Below are 19233 nucleotides of genomic sequence, written 5' to 3'. Positions count from 1 at the left end.
TGCCATCTATGCTTGTTTTGTCTTGCGAAAAGTCTCACGATCAGCCATTCAGCCGGCAATAGAAAAGTAAGAGACTAAACAAGTTTCCGCAGTTTGTTTGTAAATTGTATTTTGAGCGACCGAAACACAGAAAAACAGGCTGTTCAGAAGCGGATTTAGCCTTATCTGTGGTTTTTCAGGTTTTGCTCAAATATTGAGGTATGTATAACTGACAACTCGTTAAATGTTTGGAAGAGAAAGTCTTTGAGCCTCAATCAGTTTGCAACCTGTTGTGTTCGTTGAGAGCGAAAACTGCATTCCTCACTTATTAACATGGCTAGTTTCAGGCTAATTTATTGCTATCTTTTTGTTATTTATTAAATATTTTTATCTCGTTGTAATAAACGACTTCCGATGCATCTCTGAATTGATTTTTGTCGATTTATTACATCATTATTGAGTGCTTCTTTTTGGTTCTTCCCCAAAGTTCCCCAAGCTCATTGGGCAGGGCACAAATTATCTTATGACAGTATGACTAATAATGAGACCATGCAACAAAAATTATTTTTTATCTAAATAATCTGCGTACTATGTTGTTTTTTCCTTTTTTTCAGCTTGTGCGGTATAGACAGACTCTATACAAAATCTTTATTTTTAAATAAATTATTCTGTTTTTTGCCATTTCGTTGTGCAGAGATATAATCATATTTAGTACTTTTACATAAATCTTTTAAATGATCCCCCTCAAAGAGGATAGATAGAGATAATGTCGGCTAATTAGTAATTTTGTTATTATTTCAGCCCAGCACTTTTAATTACACAGCTTTTAACATAATTACACTTAATTAAGACTTTTTAATTTTAAATTTATTTACATGTGTGTGTGTATTTTTACATTTTATAAATCCATAATAAATAAAATATTTTTGTCACTTTTTCACAGATAATAATAATTTCCAACACGGAGATGATGGCAATGTTGCTCTGGAGTCGAGCCTAAGATTTTTGCTGCACTTCTATCAACGGTATTAAAAATAAGCAATAAACATTATTCGCCTAGTAAAAATCAAAATGTCCCAAGTTTTTTATCAGGGGATGTCGGATCCGATTTTATATGTATGGAGCAGAGAAAGAGAGGAAAGGTGGGGACACGACTGCTGGTGCATTGTGCATACCATCTTCCCTTTTTCCTTTGCGCTCACTGCTGACCCAGGTCAAACAAGCAGCCAATAGAAATTTGGTGCCATTCGAAGCATTGCTGAGGCGCCGTATGGCTAAAAACTATATGCGGAAATATTTGTCCAATATCACATTCATAAAATACAATGGGAAATTATTTTACCACTTTTTTAAGTGAAAAAACAGTCAGAGCTATGTGGATCTTCTCTGATTCAAGAAATTTTTAATTTTGAATTCCTTATCTTTTCCTACAGATATGAACCCTGAAGGCCCTCCTGGTGATGGGAAGAGCTGGCGAGGTCGAGGCAAACGGCAGCCAAGTTCCGCTAACACAGACAGTCCTCAGGTTTATGCAGGCAGAGGCAGAGGTTTTGGTGGCCAGATGCAGCAGCAGAACTGGAGACGAGGTGGAAGACCCATAACATCACTGGATGACGACCCTCCTCCGCGAGCCCCTGGTGCGAGCGGTGCTGGCAGAGGACACGGCTGGCAGAGGTGAACTAAAATTTTGTGTTTCATCATCAAATATCAATATTGAAACTTAATTTTAAATGATAGGAATAATGAGAACCCTCAGAAGCGGTCTTACAACTTGTCATACACTAGACTTGATGCATTGTCCAAAGATCCGAGCAACAACAATGTGGTGCTCACCCTGTCCAACAGCGACTACAATTTCGAGACCTTAGTGAAAGATGCCCTTCGAGAAGATCTCTTCTTCCTGGTGATCAAAGTTTTGGCCAAAGTCTGTCAATCCGACTTTACTGAGAACAAAATCAAAATCATGACAGCTGCATGTTCAAGCTACAAGTTCATGAACCACTTCCCTATTCAGTTGAATAACTTGGACGAGCGTCCCACTGACCAGTTGAAGGAATTGATCTACAACATTATCATTTTCTTTGAAAGTGCTTCTGAAATGCTGCCTTATGCTTGTTTCGAGGCCTTGGGTTCAATGAAAAGCACTCACTTCAGTATGCTCGGACTTAGTCATACAAAAAATCTGGGCCTTGAAACAGACGGCTCGCTTGCAAAGTTCGAAACAATCATCAACGAGGTAAAGACAAAAACTGAAGAGCAAAAGCAGCCCTTGAAGCCAAGGTCTGAAATCTGGAAGGAGCGGAAATTGAAGGAACACGACTTTGCTCCGCCAAATGACTTCCGAGAAATCCAGGTCTACCCCAAGCCCGAGGAGGTTCTGTGCCAGGAAAAGCCATTCCTTAGAGTTAACCTGGTTGACCGCACCTACGCAGACGTTGATCACTACCTGGATGTGCAGTTCAGACTGACAAGAGAAGATTTCATGAGGCCACTTAGGGATGGAATCGACGCCATGAACTCCCAGGACAGAAAGAAAATGAAAGAGGTAACATTTTTGCAGTAATTATTATTAAATTTTAAAATTAAATTTGTTTTTGAAGGCCAATGTGAAAATGTATGAGCACATCCAGTTTGTGCGTAACAACAGCCGCTTGATTCCGCAAGAGTTGACCAAGAAAAAGAAGGACCGAGATGATGAAGGCGTCCTGATATACCTGAACTTTGAAAAGAACAAGCAAATGAAGAAAGTTGAATGGGAGCACTGCCGCCGCTTCATGTACGGTTCCCTCTTGTGCTTTACAAAGGACAAGTTTCAGAGTTTGCTGCTTGCAACCATCATCGACCGGGACCTGGACTTCCTAAGAAAGGGCTTCATCCGAATCCAGTTTTGCGAACCTGTTGCTGAGAATATTTACATGGCCGAATACACAATGATTGAGAGTGAAATTTTCTTTGACCCTTACTACCATGTGCTGCGAACGCTGCAGACACTGCAGAAAGAAGACTTTCCCCTTGCTGAATACATCGTCCTCTACCAGAAAGACGTGTTTCCTCCTCGCTACCTGGAGGTTGAGCCGCAAGTCCAATATCGATTCCCAAACTTTCGCTATCCTGTCAATGTCCTAGACGCCGAAACCTGGCCTCAACATGAAGATCTTGATTTGGACATTTCTCAGTATCGAGCTCTGTACATGGCCCTGACTCGTGAGCTGGCAGTCATTCAAGGTCCTCCAGGGACTGGCAAAACCTTCATTGGTCTCAAAATTGCCCAAATCCTGGTTGAAAACAGAGCTGTCACATCAAGGAAAACTCCAATTCTGGTTGTTTGCTTAACAAACCACGCCCTTGACCAGTTCTTAGTGGGCATCAGCAAGTTCACCAGCAAGATTGTCAGGATTGGAGGGCAGTCTAAAAATGAGGAAATCTCGAAATTCAACCTACGTCTGCTGAGGCGGCACTCGAAACTGCACTCGGCTCGTTATGCAAATAGCAAACAGGAAATTGCTGCAAACAAGAAGCAGCTGAATGACATTGATCTGAGTTTGAAAGAAATCACAAAAGGCATCGTTTCCTATGAGCATCTGCACAAATTGGGCATTGCACCGGCAATGTTCCTCAATGATGCCCAATTCCTGATCTGGCTTCTGTGCAAGCAAGTAGAGGCCAAGCCGAGCTGCATTGGTGCTCTCAATTTCACACTCACACTTAATGAGTTGGAATTCCAGCTGGGAGAGCTGGAAGATCAGAGGAGCAGAGAGCGTGACCATAAGTTGCTGGGCAGTTTAAACCACAAAATCAGAGATGCAGGGGTGTTGATTGAACTGGTGAGGAATAGGTTGGAGACGACTGCGCCCATGAGTGACAAGGAAGCAGAGCAGGTGAAGAAAAGGAAAATGATTGAAATTCCAGTGGACCAGCGCTGGCAGTTGTACAAGCAATGGCTTCGGGTGCTGGAAAATGAGTTTTTGCAAAGGATCTCGGAATTTGAGAGAGACATAGCCATTCTTGAAAAGCAGCAGGGCGAACTCCAGGAAGTCGAAGATTTAGAAATCCTGCGAGAAAATGAGGTTGTTGGAATGACAACCTCCGGCGCCGCTCGCCTCCATGGGCTGCTGAGGAAATTGGGAACTGAAATTGGTATTTTCTTATAAGTCAATATTTTAAATTATTAACATTTGATATATTTTATTTAGTGATTGTTGAGGAGGCTGCTGAAGTGATGGAGCCACATGTTATTGCCTGCCTTACAAGCAGCTGCAAACACTTGATCCTAATTGGTACTAAAATTTATTTCATATCATATCAAAAATAAAAATAAATTTTAATCTAGGCGATCACAAACAACTGAGACCTAATATTGCTGTGTATCAACTGGCTAAGGATTTCAACTTTGACATCTCTCTTTTTGAAAGAATGGTGAATAGAGCTCCTGAAGAATGTGTCACTCTGGAGGTTCAGCATCGGATGGCTCCTGAAATTGCACAACTAATCGTCCCTGCTATCTACCCAAAACTCTTGAATGACTCGAGCGTCAAATCGTACGAGACTGTAAAAGGCGTTTGCAAAAGGCTCTACTTCATTGATCATAAAAACATGGAAGAAATGACTGTGAGTCTTGTAACCTGATTTTAAACTAATTTAAGTCTAAATACTGTTGGTCTTCAGGACGTTGACTCTCACAGTCGAATTAACAAGTTTGAGGCAGAGTATGCGTTGGCCCTTTGCAAACACCTTGTTATGCAAGGTTACAAAGCGTCTGAGATCACCATCCTGGCAACATACAGGGGTCAAATGTTCCACATCCGAAAGGTAGAATATTAAATAATATTTTTTGCTCTTTTTGCAAATATTAATGTAAAAAAAAATTAAAGGATAAGAGTAAATTCCCAATTTTGGACGAAGTGTTGGTGACTGTGGTCGACAACTACCAAGGCGAAGAGAATAAAATTATCATTCTCTCTCTGGTCAGAAGCAACTCGGAACAGAGAATTGGTTTCCTCAAGATGGAAAACCGAGTCAATGTGGCTGTGTCGAGGGCTAGGCATGGCCTGTTCATTCTTGGCAACATGCAGTGCTTGGCTGGCCCTGAAAATGGTACAATTTGGAAGGATTTTAGGAAGACGTTGGTTTCCCAAAATGCAATGGGACATTCTCTGCCTTTGCAGTGAGTATTTTTAATTTAGAGAAATTATTAAACACATTTTAAACTAATGATTCCAGGTGCCAAAATCACCCCGATAAGAAGTTTTCTATCTCAGACCCAAAAGACTTTGCCAAACTCTCTCCACAGGGTGGATGCAACCAGATTTGCCTTGTGCCTCTACAGTGTGGTCATCAGTGCCAATCTGTCTGTCACACACTCCACCAGGATCACAAAAACATGAAATGCACTGCTCCTTGTGAGCAATTGTGTGATGCCGTGGTGCATAAGTGTCCCAAGAAGTGTTACGAGGAGTGCGGCACATGCCAAGTCATTGTCACCAGGAAGCTGCCTTGCGGACATGAAGCGTCCTTCCCCTGTCATGCCGACACCGATGGCTACAAGTGCCAGATCAAAATGAAGAAGCTTTTCTCTCTTTGTGGCCATTTCAATACAGTCAAATGCTGCCAAGATCCTTTGAGAACTCCTTGTCCCGAAAAATGCGACCGAAGACTTGACTGCGGTCATAGATGCGAGGACAATTGCCATGTCAAACACGACCCTGACCATCTCAAATACCAGTGCTCAAAGACATGCAACCAAGTCAACCCTAATTGTGCCTCTGGGGACCATAGGTAAGCAGACGCAAAATAATTTATTTTTATGTTCCTTCAAAAATTCAATTTATTTAATTTTTTCAGGTGTGGCAAGAAGTGCCATGAGGATTGCGAGCCTTGCAACGTGATGGTCGTGAAGCTGAGGAAGTGTGGTCATGAAATCAAAGTGTTGTGCCAAAGTGACCCAGACAGCCATGGAATCTGCCACAAAAAGTCCTGCGAGCGGACTCTTAAATGTGGCCACAAATGCAGCAAGCCTTGTATGGAGAATTGTGATCCTTGCATGACTGAGGTTAATGTTAAACACCCCATCTGCGGTCATGAAATTACTAAACGCTGTGGAACCTCCTTTGCCGACATCATCTGCAAAGAAAAATGTGGCAAACTGATGACGTGTGGCCACGTCTGTGAGGATGTCTGTGGACGACAGTGTGACACATCCAGGTGCTCCAAGGGGGTTGCCGAAGTGGTGGCCGAGTGTGGTCATTATGTTGATCTTTACTGCTCAGAGTACCGTGATGGTATTTCAGTAATTATTTTTACAAATGAAGGTATTACTCTTCTTGCTATTTGATCAGGAACGAGGCAGCCTAGGGACAACTTGAGATGCAAAAACCCTTGTGGAGCTGAGCTGGCTTGTAGCCATCCATGCCCTGGAACTTGTGGAACTTGCTACCAAGGAAGGTTCCACGTGCTATGTGACAAGCCCTGTGGCAGAAACTTGATTTGCAATCACACGTAATAATAACTTACGTAGAAATTAATGTGCTGGTGGTCTAATTTCCATAATTAGTTGCAAGGAAATGTGTGCAGAATCCTGTCCGCCTTGCCATGAAAAGTGCACGTTCAGATGTGAGCATTCCAAGTGCCCAAAAAAATGTGGGGAACCTTGTGTTTCTTGCAAGGTAAAACTTGGTCAGTTGTGAAATTTTTATTTTTTATATTGCTTCCATTTTTCAACAGGAGCGTTGTTCCATTGGTTGTGTGCACCGCAAATGCAAACGTATTTGTGGTGATAAGTGTGATGTTGATCCTTGTAATGAGCCGTGCACAAAGCGCCTCAAGTGTGACCATGAATGTGTTGGCCTTTGTGGAGAGCCGTGCCCTCCACTGTGCAGAATTTGTGACAAAGAAGAGCTAACTGAAATTCTGTTTGGAGATGAAGATGAACCTAACGCTAGGTAAAATATATTTGATTTTACATAATTTTTTACTTTAATTGTTTATTTTCTTTGGAAAATTGTTTGTTCACATCAGATTTGTGTACTTGCCCGAGTGCAAACATTGCATAGAGGTGAAAGCTATGGACAAATTTATGAAATTGAGCAAAGCAGATGAACAACAGGAAGGTGGAGAAATTGGAGTCAATGTTTGTCCCAAGTGCAAGTCGAAGGTTACTGCGGTTCGTTACAACAACATCATCAAAGCGAACTTGGAAAATGTCAACAAAGTCAAGGAAAAATACTTTGGAGACCGTGCCAGCAACGATAAAAAAAGAAATTTGCTCGTTGAGCGTACTACAGACATTCTGTCAACTCATATTACTTTGGAAGGTGCTTAATATGATATTTTGAACTTAAATTAGAAACTCAAATTTTCTCAATCCAGACGATTTCCTGGAGCTGCATTTCTGCCTGACAGACCTTCTCAATTCACTTATGCCCGAGGTGGCAGGTCGCAAAAATGTGCTGCACGCCTACAACCTCAATGCAAGGGAGATTGAGGTTGACATTCTGACAGGAATCTGCAAAACATGGGGCAAGTGCAAGTCACCAATCGAGAAAGAAGGAATCACAAATCAGATCAACTTCCTGTTGCAAATCTTTGAATCAAAGAAGAGACGAGTAGGTCAGCAGCAAGTTGACGACTTTCTTCCAGAGCTGACTCGACTCGAATACATGAGAGTATTCCTCTCATTCAAAGACAAAGTTACTTTCTACAAAGAAATTGAGCCACTCATTAGAGAAGGAATGGCAGTAGACAAGAACTCAAAATTCACAAAATCCAGCGAGGCTAAAATGAAAAATGTGAGAGATAAACTGGCAAACGTCTGTAAGAACATCCCTGGCTTGGGAATCACGGAAATTGAGCGAGTCCAAATTGTACAGGCTATTGGGCTTACCCCAGGGCACTGGTTTTCATGCCCCAAAGGGCATGTCTATGCAATCGGTGAGTGTGGAGGAGCCATGGAACGATCCAAATGCCCTGAATGTGGCTCCACCATTGGTGGTGGTAATCACGCTCTAGATGCAGGAAACCGTCACTTTGGAGGCATGGATAGGTCCCGTCACGCAGCTTGGTCCGACCAAGCCAACATGGAAAATTACAATTTTGATTAACGGCTGTGCCTTTTTACAGGCTGTAATTCTACATCTAAATATTTCAAAATAAAGTTTATATTGTAATATGGATGTCGCACTTTTTAGTGAAGTATTAAAAGAAAATTAAAGAATCTCTCTCCGAGTGCTTAATAATTATATTTTTAACGAAGTACACAAAATTTAACGGCACGAGGCCATGATGGCAGAAACATCCTCAAAGTTGATTTTCTCAGTGATATTTTTTGTCTTGATGTTGTCATCTTGGTTGGCAATGAAGACCATGTTGTTTTCAACCTCCTTCCAGCCGTACTTCTTGATCCATGCACTCAGGGTATTGTCTGCAGCAAAAATTCATAAGCACACCCACAAAAAAATTAAAAATTATAATCTTTACCATCAATGTCTCCAAGCAGTCTAGCCAAGAGCGGTTTCTCGATGGTCTGGAATGTGATTCCAACAACATGACAGACAAACTTTCTGATGGAATCGTTGAAGCCACTGATGCGCGAGCAGACTTCAGACATTGAGCTCACTCTGGTCCAGAATTGCTGGAAGTCGCAGCGCTCCAGAATGTCCGCCAAGTAGACGATGTTGCTGATCTGGGGGTCTTGCAGCTGAAAGTTCCATACAAATTTTGAAATTTTATTTATTATTTGATTATTTTGTTAATTACATTTCTGTCGGTGAGAAGGCATTTGCAGAGTACGAAATCGGTGTGGGGGAAGTTGGTGACGGCTTTTAACATAATTTGGCAGACGATGTCCAAGTTGTACTTTGTGGAGTCCAGCTGGTACAATTTTAGAATGGCAAGGTTAGCCTCCAGGTCGTAGGTGTTTTCACGGGCCTGCATATCTACGTACTGCTCCAAGAGAGCCAGATTTTCAGGGTTGTATCTGAAATTATTTGAAAGTAAAAAATAAAACAAAATTTTTATAATCTAATAATCAGATTTTTGTATTATTAAGATTTTTATGGAAAAAATTTTTAATTTTTAACTCGTAATTTTTCCTCACCTCTCGATCCCCTTCAGTTTTGATGCAACCATTTGTCGCATATTTTCAACTTGGGACATCTTCAAGCCTTAAATCTGCAGCTTAGAAAAAAAATATTGTAGAAAATTGATACTTTCAGGAGTTTCAGGTGCCGACAACGTGTGTCTTCCAGCCAAGCCTAAACAATGCAATAACAATCAGCAATCATTGGAATCATTAACAACATCGGAAGTAAAATTTTGAACAAGAATTTGAACACTGCCATTTTTTCGATAATTCCCATGGCACAAAACCTTTGAAGTTGTTAAAAAATATGGCCGCAATTCTTATTTGCCTTATTTTCAATCCACACTCTTTTGAACTAGAGCGGGAAGAACGAAAACAGCTGCACAAATTTTGAGAAAGAGCAAAGTTAAAGTTTGTTGTGTTTATTTTCGGGAAACTAGTAATATTGCGTGATTTTCCGAGCTAAATAGCTCAATACATATCCCACTTTTATGGTTTTGCTTCTCAGTTGTAAAAGGTATGTATTAATTATTAATTATAATTGGTCATTTATACAAATATGTAATGCACAAACTCATGACAATAGTGTATTGTTTGTTTTAGTTTGGACACAGAATGATTGGTATCAACCGACTTGTCTCCCTTGGTGTGACTTTCTGCAGGAGTAGAAGTGTTTCTACCTTGGTAAATTCAAGTTCCTTTGCCACCACTAGATCTTCTCTCTTCCAAAAGGACTTTAGCTGCAATCGACGAAGTTTTCAGACAAGTTCTTTTACCTGCTGCAGCACTAAAAAACCGTCGGACAAAAATGCGTCTGATAGTGATGGTAAAAAAAAATTAGACAGTCTTATATTGGAGATATGAAAATTTTAAATTTAAAAAATTTATATATTTTCAGACGATGGTGTGACAGCTTACTTGTCAACTAAATATAAAATCCTCAGCGAAGATAACGCACCTCTGATACTGGATTTAGAATTGGAGAGGAAAAAAGCAGCGGACGAAAGTACTCAAGAAGAGACTTTTGAAAAAACTCAAAAGCAGGAAGAAGAGGAGGAGGATGAATTTTCCCGTTTTGATTTAACAAGTTTGTTAAATTTTAATTTACTTATGCTCATAATTAATTAAATACAACAGGAGGAGTGCGCGGTGTTTATGACATCGAACAGCTGGTTGATGTTCTACACTCGGAAGGGGCCATCGACTTGTTCGTTTGCAAAATTCCCGAAGAGCTTTGCTACGCTGACCATATTGCCATCATCACTGGTAGATCTGTCCGTCACAGAATTGCTTTGGCTCAGCTCGTGAGGAGGGTTTATAAGAGAAAGAGGAATACCAATGATATTGTGCCAAGAATAGAAGGAGAGGCTGACAGTGGGAAGGCTGAGTGGCTCGCAATGGATTTAGGTATTTTAATTAATTTACGCCTAATTAATTGTTAAATTTAACTGTTAAACTACATGTTTTTAGGAAACATAATTTTGCATATTTTTGCAAGAAATGCCAGAGAAAAGTATGATTTGGAGTCGTTGTGGAGTCTGGGTTCCAAACATGATGTCCAGAGCAACCAGAAAAACGACGAACTTTTAGATTTGTTAGCGAGCAGCGAATTGTACTTGGAAGACTTGGAGCCAGCTGAGCCGACTATTTCCAGCAAAGAAAAATAATAAATTAAATTGAGAATAAAATGTAATAACTAATAATAAAAATTAAGATAAAGCGGCATAATAGTAGATCAAAGAAATTATTATAAAAAATAGAGGTCAATAAATAACTGCTTTTTTCTATGAATAAAATTAAGACAATTTTAATCATTAAATCCAAATTTTCTAATTTTACTCTATATTTATTTCTCTAAGGTCAACTTTTTTTTCAATATAGTTCAAAAGCAAGGGTAAAAAAATAAAACTTTCGCTTTCAAAGGGTTGGATGTGCGGCCGGCAGGCGCGGCGGTGTTGCGCGACTTGCCAACAGGGAGCAGGCAAGTAGACGAAAATACAGGGAGTGCAAAAAAAACAAACGAGAAATAATCCAAATCAAAATCGTGGTTGCCGAAGCATTATTTTGTATAAACAGCATGGAGTAAACAAATAAGACAAATTGGTGCACACGAGGCATATTGAAAAGTCGGCCGATTTTCATATGGTTGCTCAGATTTTATAATTGCATTAGCTATTTTCTAGAGCGAAGAAAGTGAAGACGTTCAGTCCGCTTACACTAGAGACGTGTGTAAAATCTTGAGTGGTTGGAAAACGCGACTTGCCAATCAACTTTTTGGCAGAAAACTTTCCTTGGACAATTTTTAAGGTTTCAAAAGAAGTAAGCATAAAAATTGTTGAAGCAGAACAGAAGCAGAAAATAATAATTAGTGATTTTCAGCTTGTCTCATTTTTTGAAAAGGACTTAAATTGTCCTGCAAAAATTTTAAAACGATTTTGTTGTGTTGTAAATAATAATTTGTTACATTTCATTTTTTATTGAATAAAAAAATTGAGACAAAGCTATTAAATTAAATGAAGCAATAGTAGCAATATCTATTTATTTCTGATCCTTTTTCTATTTATTGATGTTACCATCGATCAATTTAAATTGTAACAATTTTTTTAGTGATTGAACCTGAGCCTGAGCCCGAAAATGCAATTTCTGAGGAAGAGAGACTTGCCCGAGAGGCAATTCTCACTGAAAAGATGGCCAAGATGAGGGAGAAAAACGAAGCGATAAGGAAGCGCTACAATGAGGTGCAAGAAGACCTGAAAAATGCCCAAGCCATCAGCAGCCAGGTCAAAGTTGAGTCCGGCAGCGGCGATGATGACGAGGACAACAAACCCATCCGAAAGGTTGTTAACAAGACGCCACCTAGAGAGAAAGACCGCGAGTCCAAAAGGTTCACACCGAGGAGGCAAAACTCCGAGCCAAACGCCGAAGGCACCGAACAGGCTGTTCCCGCAAGATTTGTACACTCATTTGGAGATGTTAGAATTTAATTATGGAAATTTTAAATTTTTTAAACAAAAATTTCATAGGGTGGAGGACCTCCTCCTGATCCTGGGTACAATTTTTTGGCAGACGAGGAACGAGATGGTCCCAAGGACAACAAAGATCAGGCTAGAATGCAAAGACCGGTTCGTTCGCCCTAATAAAAAGACGGTTTTATTTCAGAAGGAAAAGGCTGCTAACAAAAATAACTCTTCATTTTCGGGTCGTGGTGGAAGCTTTAAGGTTCTTGAATTTCTACACTTTCTTACCAATATAATACTCTTCTTTTAAAAAAGCGCTTACTAACAAATAATCAATAAAAATATAATACAAGGGAAATGAAAATATGTCAATTTTACTTGAAATTAGCAACAGCAAAGAGGCCGTTTTCCAAGGCAAAGGGGTGGTCAAAGAGGAAACCGGCAGTACCAAGGAGATGACGTCGGAAGGCCCCAGCGGGAGGGCGGTGGTGTCCAAGACAAAGACCAAAAGTGGCGTGAAGAACGTGCGGCCATAGACGAAGCCCGAATCCGTCGACAACAGAATTCGGACGGCAACTGGCGACGCGAGTGGGACAACGAAAAGAGTGATGAGCAGGAGCAGCCACCAACTCACACCCCCAACCAGTTAAAATGAAAATCAGAGAGGAGCAAATTTGAACATTTTGATTTGAAGGTTCCGAGGTGGAAGAGGTCGAAGAGGAGGACCAGGGGAGAGAGGCGGTTTTAGAGACCAAGGCCAACCCCGAGGGAACGGCACAAAATTCTTTTATCAACAAAGAGGTGAATGATTTATTACTGGATTGGTTAAAAGCTAAATTTGATTTTACAGGAGGAAGGGGAAATTATCAATCGCAAGGCGAAAACCGTGAAAATAATTTTCAAGCAGGGGACAGGTGGGTCAGAGACACTTCAGCAGGACACCAAGGGCATGGTGCTCATCCGGGTATTGCAGATTAATATTAAATTAAAAAAAATGCTAATTCCAATTTTAGAAGGAGCTCCTGTCAGAGATCTCAGAGATGTGTTAAGCTCTAGAAGAACAGGAGGTGAGTGGCAAAAATCTTAGTTTTAATTTGTATTCCAAGTTCTGAAATCTACAGGCACAGGGCGGGTAGCAATAGAGGGAAATCATTTTGATCATCAGCCAAAGCCGAGAAGGGAAAATAGGGCGCAAGGCAGCAGCCGCCATGGTAGATTATGAAATAAAAATTTGGCTGGTCTAATTTTGACTCGTTACAGCTGCTGACGATGACGAGTGGGAAGACGTTGAATGAGTGCTCACAACTAATTGATCTTACAGCTTTTGCCGATATCTCACTAGAGATAGATTTTCTAACTACTTCGTGTTGTAATCTTATGGTTTTATAAAATTAAAATCGAACTAACGCAGCAAAATGATGTTATTTATAGAAACTCAAGAAAACAATTTACGTAGCCTTTGCTTCGATTTCCACCGGCTCCCTGTTCAAAGCTGCCGCCTCCTTCATGGCTGCGTTTTCAGCTAACGATTTCTGCCAGCAGTGCTCAAAAGGGTAGTGATTCCTGGGCTCCTGGTGGGCAAGCAGCTCTTCGTCCCTCTCGTACTCGGCAATTTGCTGCTCAAGAACCGCATCTTCAATGCACTTGGTTGGATCATCGGTGAAACCAGTCACTTCCTTGAACAGCTCCTCTGGAGAAGCCACGTTGGGCATTCCCTTGCGCCTGAAGAACTGCAAATTTGAATTGAATAAATAAATATTTTAAATAATTAGTACTTTATCATCAATTTTTACAAAAAATTTTTTATATAAAATTTTTCTTTTAGTAAATTTGTTTCCCTCTTAAAAAATAAATAATGAAAACAAAAATCATTAAGATTTTTAACAAAAAGATACTTACTGTGGCAATGTTGGTGCAGTCTCTGAACAAGAAAGATCTGGCGCCTGGATGTCTTGGCTCAATGGCTTGGCCAACGTCGATGAACCAGCAGTCGCCCTCACACCAAAGGATGTTGTACTCGGACAGGTCAGCGTGAATCAGTCCAGCTTTATGGTACAGAATCTTCATTGTCTACAAGATATTTTAAATTGCCAAAAATTCTACAACTGAAGTTATTTCCTTCACCTCCACAACCTGCTCGTAAGCAACGCACACTTCAGCAGCATTCAGAGCTGCATCTTTCAGTTTCAGTGCTGGACCGTGCGAGTCGGCAATCATCTCCATAACCAAAATGTGCTTCTTCAAGTGCACTGCAGATGGACACTTGACGCCTGGAAATAAAAATCAGTAAAAAACATTAATGCAAATGCAAGAAAACAAACCAGCATTTCTCATGCGAATCAGGTTTCGCAGCTCTTTCTCAGCCCACAATTCAATCATTTTGCGGTTGTTCTAAATTTAATCAGGTTTTTATCTATTGCAAAATCCAATTTATAATAAACTGTCTAAAAATACCTGCTTAGTGAATTTGTCTTTGAATCTGTGATCATCCCTGATGTACTTGTCTCGGTCCTTAAATTCGTTTAGGGTCGTCTTGAAAATCTTGATGGCACAGTACTTCGGCAACTCAGTACCATCCTCTTTCCTACAATTCCATACTTGTTACAACTTCCAATTGTAAGTAAAAACAAATATCGTACTTTCCACCCTCCGCATGCAGGATGACGGCCTCTTTGCCAGTGCTCAGAATCCCTCCGACATTCTCAAGCAGCCCAGCGTCAATCCACTTGTGCAGTACGATACGAGTCCGAGGGTCAACTGCCTGCTCACTAGTGGCCAGTTCAGATTTGTCGTGAAGTCTGGCCCTGCGTCCTTGCTCAACTTTCGAGTGCCGCTTCAGGCTGTTAAAAACCTAATTCTCCCGATGACATAATATTTTCAAGCTTAGTATAGTAAAAATTACCTGATTCGACAGTTTCATGTCAAATCCTCCTCCGTCGCCAGTGTGAAATTCAGGAGGGAACTCCATGACACGACAAGCATTCCTCCTGTTTGCCATATTAATGTCGTGCTTTGTCACAATTCCTGGGCCTTCAGGTGCTCTTCTGTATCCACACCTTGGAATCGAGGGGAAAGCGGCCTCTGAAGCCTGATTTTTTTTCATAAATATTTAGAAAATTATAATTAAAAATTCTATTACTTCAAAATTGTCCCAATGCCTCTTGGTGTCATCCACGTCTTCATCATAATCAGAATCTTCTTCTTCTTCCTGGCCACTAAGCAAGTAGTTATTGTAGGAAACGGTCACTGAAAAAGATAGAAATATTATAAAAAACTTTTATTTAAAATGATTAATTTATTTAAACCTTTTGATGTTCCGTTCCACTTGGCCTCTGTCCTCTTCACCACCTCATCGTGCTCTTTGTCAAACTGCATCTGCAGCATTCTTGCGATCATTTGGTCACTGTCACAGCCACTGGACTCGACAACAAATCCCGCAGCAGCATCGTTTCCGTCGGAAAGAAGTGATTTTGTGTAGCTGTCCACCTCCCTGCAAATACATAAAACTTTAAACCTAAGAATTCAATCCTAAATTGCTTTGCGAAAACTTACTTTGAGTGAAGGTCGATGGCCAACTGTTCGGACATGATTTCCGACAACGACGCAGTTGCTGGCGGCTGCGAGACTTTTCCCCACGGCGATTTCGCTGCAGATATGTTGCTTTCTGAATTGACTTCCATGATAATGTTACAGACTAAGTGTTCAAGCGTATTCTCAATAAACTGCAAAATAAATATTCAAAATGGTTAGTTAAAAATACTGCAAAATACGAGTGGAAAAAGAAGACAAACTCGTTGTGGCAATCAATGACTTACTTCTAAAATGATCCAAAAACGGACGGAAACTAGAATTCCTGGAAGTTTCCAAGTAAAAAAGTGGAAGAGTCTTTTGAAAAAATATCGAGCTCAACCACCTTGTTGAGCAAAGTGAGGAGTATAAAATAATTATCGACTAATTGGAGTTGTTTCGCGAATTAACGAAAACTTCTTGACGTAGATTGAGAAATTTCATGCAATTTTGTTTACAACGAGGGGGCGTGGCGGTTGCGATTCGCTGCAATCGCAGCGCCAAAATCTGATCAGTTTTGAAAGTTGCGAAAGGAACGTGCTCGATCAATTACATTCAGAGGTTGCTATGGTGATGAAGAAAACCAGAAAACGTCAGACATGTTCTGAAGAAAAATAGAGAATAAAACGAATCCGTAAATTTTTAACAAAATGAGCAAAAAGACGGGTAGAAAAGTGATCTGCTTGTCAAAAAATGATATTTTGCGTCTTCAGAACTGCGCCAGCAGCAGAGACGACAAAGAGGTAAATTTTTAATTTTGTTAGTGGTATTTTATTCTAAGAAATTTAAAATTTTATCGATCCATATAAAATTGTGCATTAATTTAACTAAAGATTCAGTATCAAGAAGACGACGAAAATTGTGTCGAAAATGAACAAGTTAAAGTTTTGGCATGGCCAGAAAACAAGCAAAGAAGTAAAATTAGCACACCTGAGAGTTTGGAAGCGCAAATCGAAGCTGAGCACTATTTAGCGAGAGCCAAACAAATGCAGCTAGAGCAGGAGGACGAGGTCAAAAGAGCAAATAAAATCATCCTCGCTACCAAGTGTCAAGCAATTCGCGACGCCCAAATGGCTGAAAAAGAGCAACTTATGTAAATAAAAATAATAATAATTATATTCAAGAGAAAAGAATAAAAATATTTTGTCAAAAAAGGAGAGATTTTCGAGCTGAGGAGGAAAGACTTGACAGGATGATGGAGGAAGATAGAAAAAAAGGGGTGCAGTCGTTGGCAAAGAAAAAAGAGCAAGTGAAAATCCGGCGCGGAAAATACGTGCAAAATTTGGTCGAGCAAATAACTGAAAACGACATGAAAAAGTTGAATGAACAAGAGACTTACTTGAAGGTAATTTTATTTTTATGACATAATATTTCACCTTTGATAATATTTTTTTTTTAAATTCTTATTTAAGGAAAGTAAAAAATTGCAAGAGCTGCATAAGCAGCTTGACATTCAAGAGTTGGAGAACAAAAAGAAAAGGGCCGAGGAGCAGTTGAAAATCAGGAAAGAGCTCAATAAAATGAATGAAACCATCAAATATAGAAACCAGCTGGAAAAGGCTGAAGAAAAATTAGCCAATTTGAGGGTTGATTTTGTTTTTAATTTCATTATTTTTATTTATTAAGTTGTTTGCAGATTCAGCAATACATGCAGGAAAAAGCTGCGCGCGAAGCGGAGCGGGACGAGAAAAAGCGAAAAGCGAAAATCGCGCAGGAGCTGGAAATCGCCAGGTTGAGAGCCTGTCAGGTTAGGCAACAAGAGGTACAGGCGAAAGCAGTCGCAGAGGCAGTTGAAAGGGAACAGGAAATCGTAATTTTATTGAAAAAATTAAATTTGAGAAAAAAAATTGGCTCTTTTTTAAAGGTCGCCAGAGCTTGGAGAGCTAAAGAATTGGAGACTGCAAAAAAGAGGATGCGAATGGAGCGAGATTTGAGAGAGGCCAGAGCGAAACAGGCTGAAGAGAAAAAGAGGCTGAAAGAGTTGGAAATGGAGAGAGAAACCAAAGAAGTAGAAATGTTGCTGAAAAAGATGGAAGAGGACAAACAGAAACAAAGTGACGAAAAAGTAAAACACGAAAAGGTAAAAATTTTCATTCTAAATATTCAAAACATAAATAAAATTATGTAAAAATTTCAGGAAATGCTGCGATATAGAAAATCTTTGCATGAACAAATGCTGGAAAAGAAAAAGAGGATGGAAACGTTGCGCGTGCAAAAGCAATTGGAAGCGCGAGAAGAAGTGGAAAGACAAATGGCCAAGAAATCAGATCTGAAAGGAATCCTTGAAATGAAGCTCAAAGATTTAAAGTATGACGATAAAAAATTATTTAGAACTTTTCAAATAGGCTGAATTTTCTAGGAGTCACAGGGTTCCTGAGAAATATGTAATTGGCGTGCAAAAGCAACTCGGTCTATAATAAAAAAATTCAAATTCAAGCAGTTGTGGAAAAGTGCGACTACCAAATTATAATAATTATGTTTGGTTTTGGAAACTTCCGTAGAGCTTTAAAATGACACAATGAGTTTGCAAAATAAAAAAAAAATGCTTTTGAGAAAATTTATGTGTAGTTATTAATTTCAAAATCACGATTGTCGGACACTTTATGAAAACTTTCTCAGCCTTGGATAACGACAAAGGACAAAAGGACACTCATTAATTAACAGTGAGTTGGTGGACTCTGGGAAAATTCACTTTATATAAGAATAGAATCCTTTTGCTAAAAATTATACTTTGCCAGGCAAAATGATAACATTTTCCTGTGACCTTCAGGGTTTTTAATGAAGGGTGTTTAAAGGGCAGACCCATTTCATTGAATTTAATTAAAATTTATGATAAGCGACAGAAGAGTGTAATGAAAATTGATGAAGGGTTATTTTGGTTGCAATATTTTTAGCAGATTGACTTTTCCCCCTCGTCGGCGTTTAATGTAATTGGCGGTGCGCGGGACCCCATCTAACTCGAGACGCCCTGAGACGGAGATTGGGTTTCTCTCCTCTCCGCCGCATTTCATTACGTTATTTATATATATTTTTTCGTTTTCTCACTGCTTCGACCCAAGCAGGTTCCACCACCACCACAGCCGACCCGCGAGCTCAACTCTTTTCGTTAAGCGAAAGCTGCGTTGCCTTGTCGTCTGCTACACGCACAGACCAGGGAGCTTATCATGAATTTTTACGGTTGCGAGAAAGTGGGTGTAACTCTCGATTTACGAATAAAATATTTTCGGTCGCGGTAAAAACTTTTTACGGTCGCGAAAAAACGTTTTTTCGGTCGCGCAAGCTTTTTTTTCGGTCGCTAGATGGCGTTGTTTGTTTTACCGGTTGTGATCACACTTTACGTGAGGCGAAAAACTTTTTCTCGCTCACGTTAAAATTTTACATTGATCAAATGGAAGTGATTTTTACGGCTGCTCTCAGCAGACGAAAATTTTGAACCGTAAAAAAGCTGATCATTGCCAATAGCTTTGAAGTTTGAAGTGAGGTTTCTATGAATAATTAAATAGGTAGATCATACATTGTGCTAATTTTATGTGATTGATTTATTAAAAAACAAATTGTGTCCCTCCAAATTAGTTAAAAATTAAGGGAAAGATATTTATAATGCAATTTAATGTGAAAAACCGTGACCTATGCTTCAAACCAGTCGCTATAATT

General features: G+C 39.8%; 6 protein-coding genes across 11 annotated transcripts; 4 read left to right on the top strand and 2 right to left on the bottom strand.

Annotated features, from left to right (window-relative positions):
• Positions 1–41: 41 nt before the first annotated feature.
• LOC132202200 (NFX1-type zinc finger-containing protein 1-like) lies at positions 42–8143 on the top strand. The gene is made up of 16 exons (XM_059628968.1): positions 42–198; positions 923–1004; positions 1413–1653; positions 1717–2524; positions 2580–4116; positions 4173–4256; positions 4310–4587; positions 4645–4788; positions 4851–5143; positions 5200–5754; positions 5821–6257; positions 6315–6474; positions 6530–6641; positions 6700–6917; positions 6994–7289; positions 7345–8143. The coding sequence occupies exons 3-16, from the start codon at positions 1415–1417 to the stop codon at positions 8073–8075; spliced, it is 5892 nt and encodes a 1963-aa protein (XP_059484951.1). The 5' UTR covers positions 42–198; positions 923–1004; positions 1413–1414; the 3' UTR covers positions 8076–8143.
• Positions 8144–8188: 45 nt separating this feature from the next.
• Positions 8189–9254, bottom strand: LOC132202203 (eukaryotic translation initiation factor 3 subunit K). The gene is made up of 4 exons (XM_059628971.1): positions 9071–9254; positions 8731–8950; positions 8452–8671; positions 8189–8395 (listed from the first exon to the last, which is right to left on the bottom strand). The coding sequence occupies exons 1-4, from the start codon at positions 9127–9129 to the stop codon at positions 8238–8240; spliced, it is 657 nt and encodes a 218-aa protein (XP_059484954.1). The 5' UTR covers positions 9130–9254; the 3' UTR covers positions 8189–8237.
• A 140-nt stretch (positions 9255–9394) lies between these two features.
• On the top strand, positions 9395–10850 carry LOC132202201 (uncharacterized). 2 transcript variants are annotated; one of them, XM_059628970.1, is made up of 5 exons: positions 9395–9572; positions 9642–9881; positions 9954–10142; positions 10193–10462; positions 10526–10850. In XM_059628970.1, the coding sequence occupies exons 2-5, from the start codon at positions 9671–9673 to the stop codon at positions 10720–10722; spliced, it is 867 nt and encodes a 288-aa protein (XP_059484953.1). In that variant the 5' UTR covers positions 9395–9572; positions 9642–9670; the 3' UTR covers positions 10723–10850. The 2 variants fall into 2 exon arrangements, with proteins under 2 accessions (XP_059484953.1, XP_059484952.1); XM_059628969.1 differs by having other exon boundaries at positions 9400–9572; positions 9659–9881.
• A 191-nt stretch (positions 10851–11041) lies between these two features.
• On the top strand, positions 11042–13631 carry LOC132202766 (eukaryotic translation initiation factor 3 subunit A-like). Of its 5 annotated transcripts, XR_009442404.1 has the most exons (12): positions 11042–11181; positions 11239–11374; positions 11663–12027; positions 12079–12159; positions 12215–12274; positions 12401–12657; positions 12707–12813; positions 12863–12976; positions 13026–13079; positions 13134–13223; positions 13273–13381; positions 13444–13631. XR_009442404.1 is itself a non-coding variant. In XM_059629930.1 (11 exons), coding segments are annotated over exons 2-11 (1161 nt in total). In that variant the 5' UTR covers positions 11042–11181; positions 11239–11373; the 3' UTR covers positions 13308–13631. The 5 variants fall into 5 exon arrangements, 4 of the variants coding, with proteins under 4 accessions (XP_059485913.1, XP_059485911.1, XP_059485912.1 ...); XM_059629930.1 differs by having other exon boundaries at positions 12866–12976; positions 13273–13631; XM_059629928.1 differs by having other exon boundaries at positions 13273–13631.
• Positions 13416–16047, bottom strand: LOC132202763 (serine/threonine-protein kinase RIO3). The gene is made up of 11 exons (XM_059629923.1): positions 15828–16047; positions 15565–15734; positions 15318–15502; positions 15152–15258; positions 14915–15100; positions 14652–14863; positions 14467–14596; positions 14334–14403; positions 14137–14282; positions 13912–14082; positions 13416–13742 (listed from the first exon to the last, which is right to left on the bottom strand). The coding sequence occupies exons 2-11, from the start codon at positions 15690–15692 to the stop codon at positions 13461–13463; spliced, it is 1617 nt and encodes a 538-aa protein (XP_059485906.1). The 5' UTR covers positions 15693–15734; positions 15828–16047; the 3' UTR covers positions 13416–13460.
• Positions 15957–18096, top strand: LOC132202765 (cilia- and flagella-associated protein 45-like). Its single transcript, XM_059629927.1, has 8 exons — positions 15957–16322; positions 16413–16672; positions 16735–16924; positions 16992–17165; positions 17216–17389; positions 17444–17659; positions 17717–17886; positions 17939–18096. Exons 1-8 carry the CDS (start codon positions 16230–16232, stop codon positions 17994–17996), a joined length of 1335 nt encoding a protein of 444 aa, XP_059485910.1. The 5' UTR covers positions 15957–16229; the 3' UTR covers positions 17997–18096.
• Positions 18097–19233: the final 1137 nt, after the last annotated feature.

This window comes from Neocloeon triangulifer, unplaced genomic scaffold, assembly GCF_031216515.1.
Source record: "Neocloeon triangulifer isolate White Clay Creek 2 clone unplaced genomic scaffold, ASM3121651v1 ptg000015l, whole genome shotgun sequence".
In the NCBI taxonomy this organism is placed as follows: Eukaryota; Metazoa; Arthropoda; class Insecta; order Ephemeroptera; family Baetidae; genus Neocloeon; species Neocloeon triangulifer.
Note: the sequence above shows the minus strand (reverse complement) of the source record. Positions and strands in the feature narration are given on the sequence as shown.

Coding starts and splice junctions, on each gene's coding strand:
- LOC132202200 (XM_059628968.1), top strand. CDS start 1,415: ATGAACCCTGAAGGCCCTCCTGGTGATGGGAAGAGCTGGCGAGGTCGA. Junction 6,475..6,529: donor AACTTGATTTGCAATCACAC/GTAATAATAACT, acceptor TTCCATAATTAG/TTGCAAGGAAATGTGTGCAG. Junction 7,290..7,344: donor AACTCATATTACTTTGGAAG/GTGCTTAATATG, acceptor TTCTCAATCCAG/ACGATTTCCTGGAGCTGCAT.
- LOC132202203 (XM_059628971.1), bottom strand. CDS start 9,129: ATGTCCCAAGTTGAAAATATGCGACAAATGGTTGCATCAAAACTGAAG. Junction 8,951..9,070: donor AAACTGAAGGGGATCGAGAG/GTGAGGAAAAAT, acceptor AAATAATTTCAG/ATACAACCCTGAAAATCTGG. Junction 8,672..8,730: donor GCCTTCTCACCGACAGAAAT/GTAATTAACAAA, acceptor TGGAACTTTCAG/CTGCAAGACCCCCAGATCAG.
- LOC132202201 (XM_059628970.1), top strand. CDS start 9,671: ATGATTGGTATCAACCGACTTGTCTCCCTTGGTGTGACTTTCTGCAGG. Junction 10,143..10,192: donor TTCCCGTTTTGATTTAACAA/GTTTGTTAAATT, acceptor TAAATACAACAG/GAGGAGTGCGCGGTGTTTAT. Junction 10,463..10,525: donor GTGGCTCGCAATGGATTTAG/GTATTTTAATTA, acceptor ACATGTTTTTAG/GAAACATAATTTTGCATATT.
- LOC132202766 (XM_059629928.1), top strand. Junction 12,028..12,078: donor TTGTACACTCATTTGGAGAT/GTTAGAATTTAA, acceptor AAAATTTCATAG/GGTGGAGGACCTCCTCCTGA. Junction 12,658..12,706: donor CCAACTCACACCCCCAACCA/GTTAAAATGAAA, acceptor TTTGATTTGAAG/GTTCCGAGGTGGAAGAGGTC.
- LOC132202763 (XM_059629923.1), bottom strand. CDS start 15,692: ATGGAAGTCAATTCAGAAAGCAACATATCTGCAGCGAAATCGCCGTGG. Junction 15,101..15,151: donor GGCATTGGGACAATTTTGAA/GTAATAGAATTT, acceptor AAAAAAAATCAG/GCTTCAGAGGCCGCTTTCCC. Junction 13,743..13,911: donor ACTGCACCAACATTGCCACA/GTAAGTATCTTT, acceptor TCAAATTTGCAG/TTCTTCAGGCGCAAGGGAAT.
- LOC132202765 (XM_059629927.1), top strand. CDS start 16,230: ATGAGCAAAAAGACGGGTAGAAAAGTGATCTGCTTGTCAAAAAATGAT. Junction 16,673..16,734: donor GCTGAAAAAGAGCAACTTAT/GTAAATAAAAAT, acceptor TTGTCAAAAAAG/GAGAGATTTTCGAGCTGAGG. Junction 17,390..17,443: donor TTGAAAGGGAACAGGAAATC/GTAATTTTATTG, acceptor TCTTTTTTAAAG/GTCGCCAGAGCTTGGAGAGC.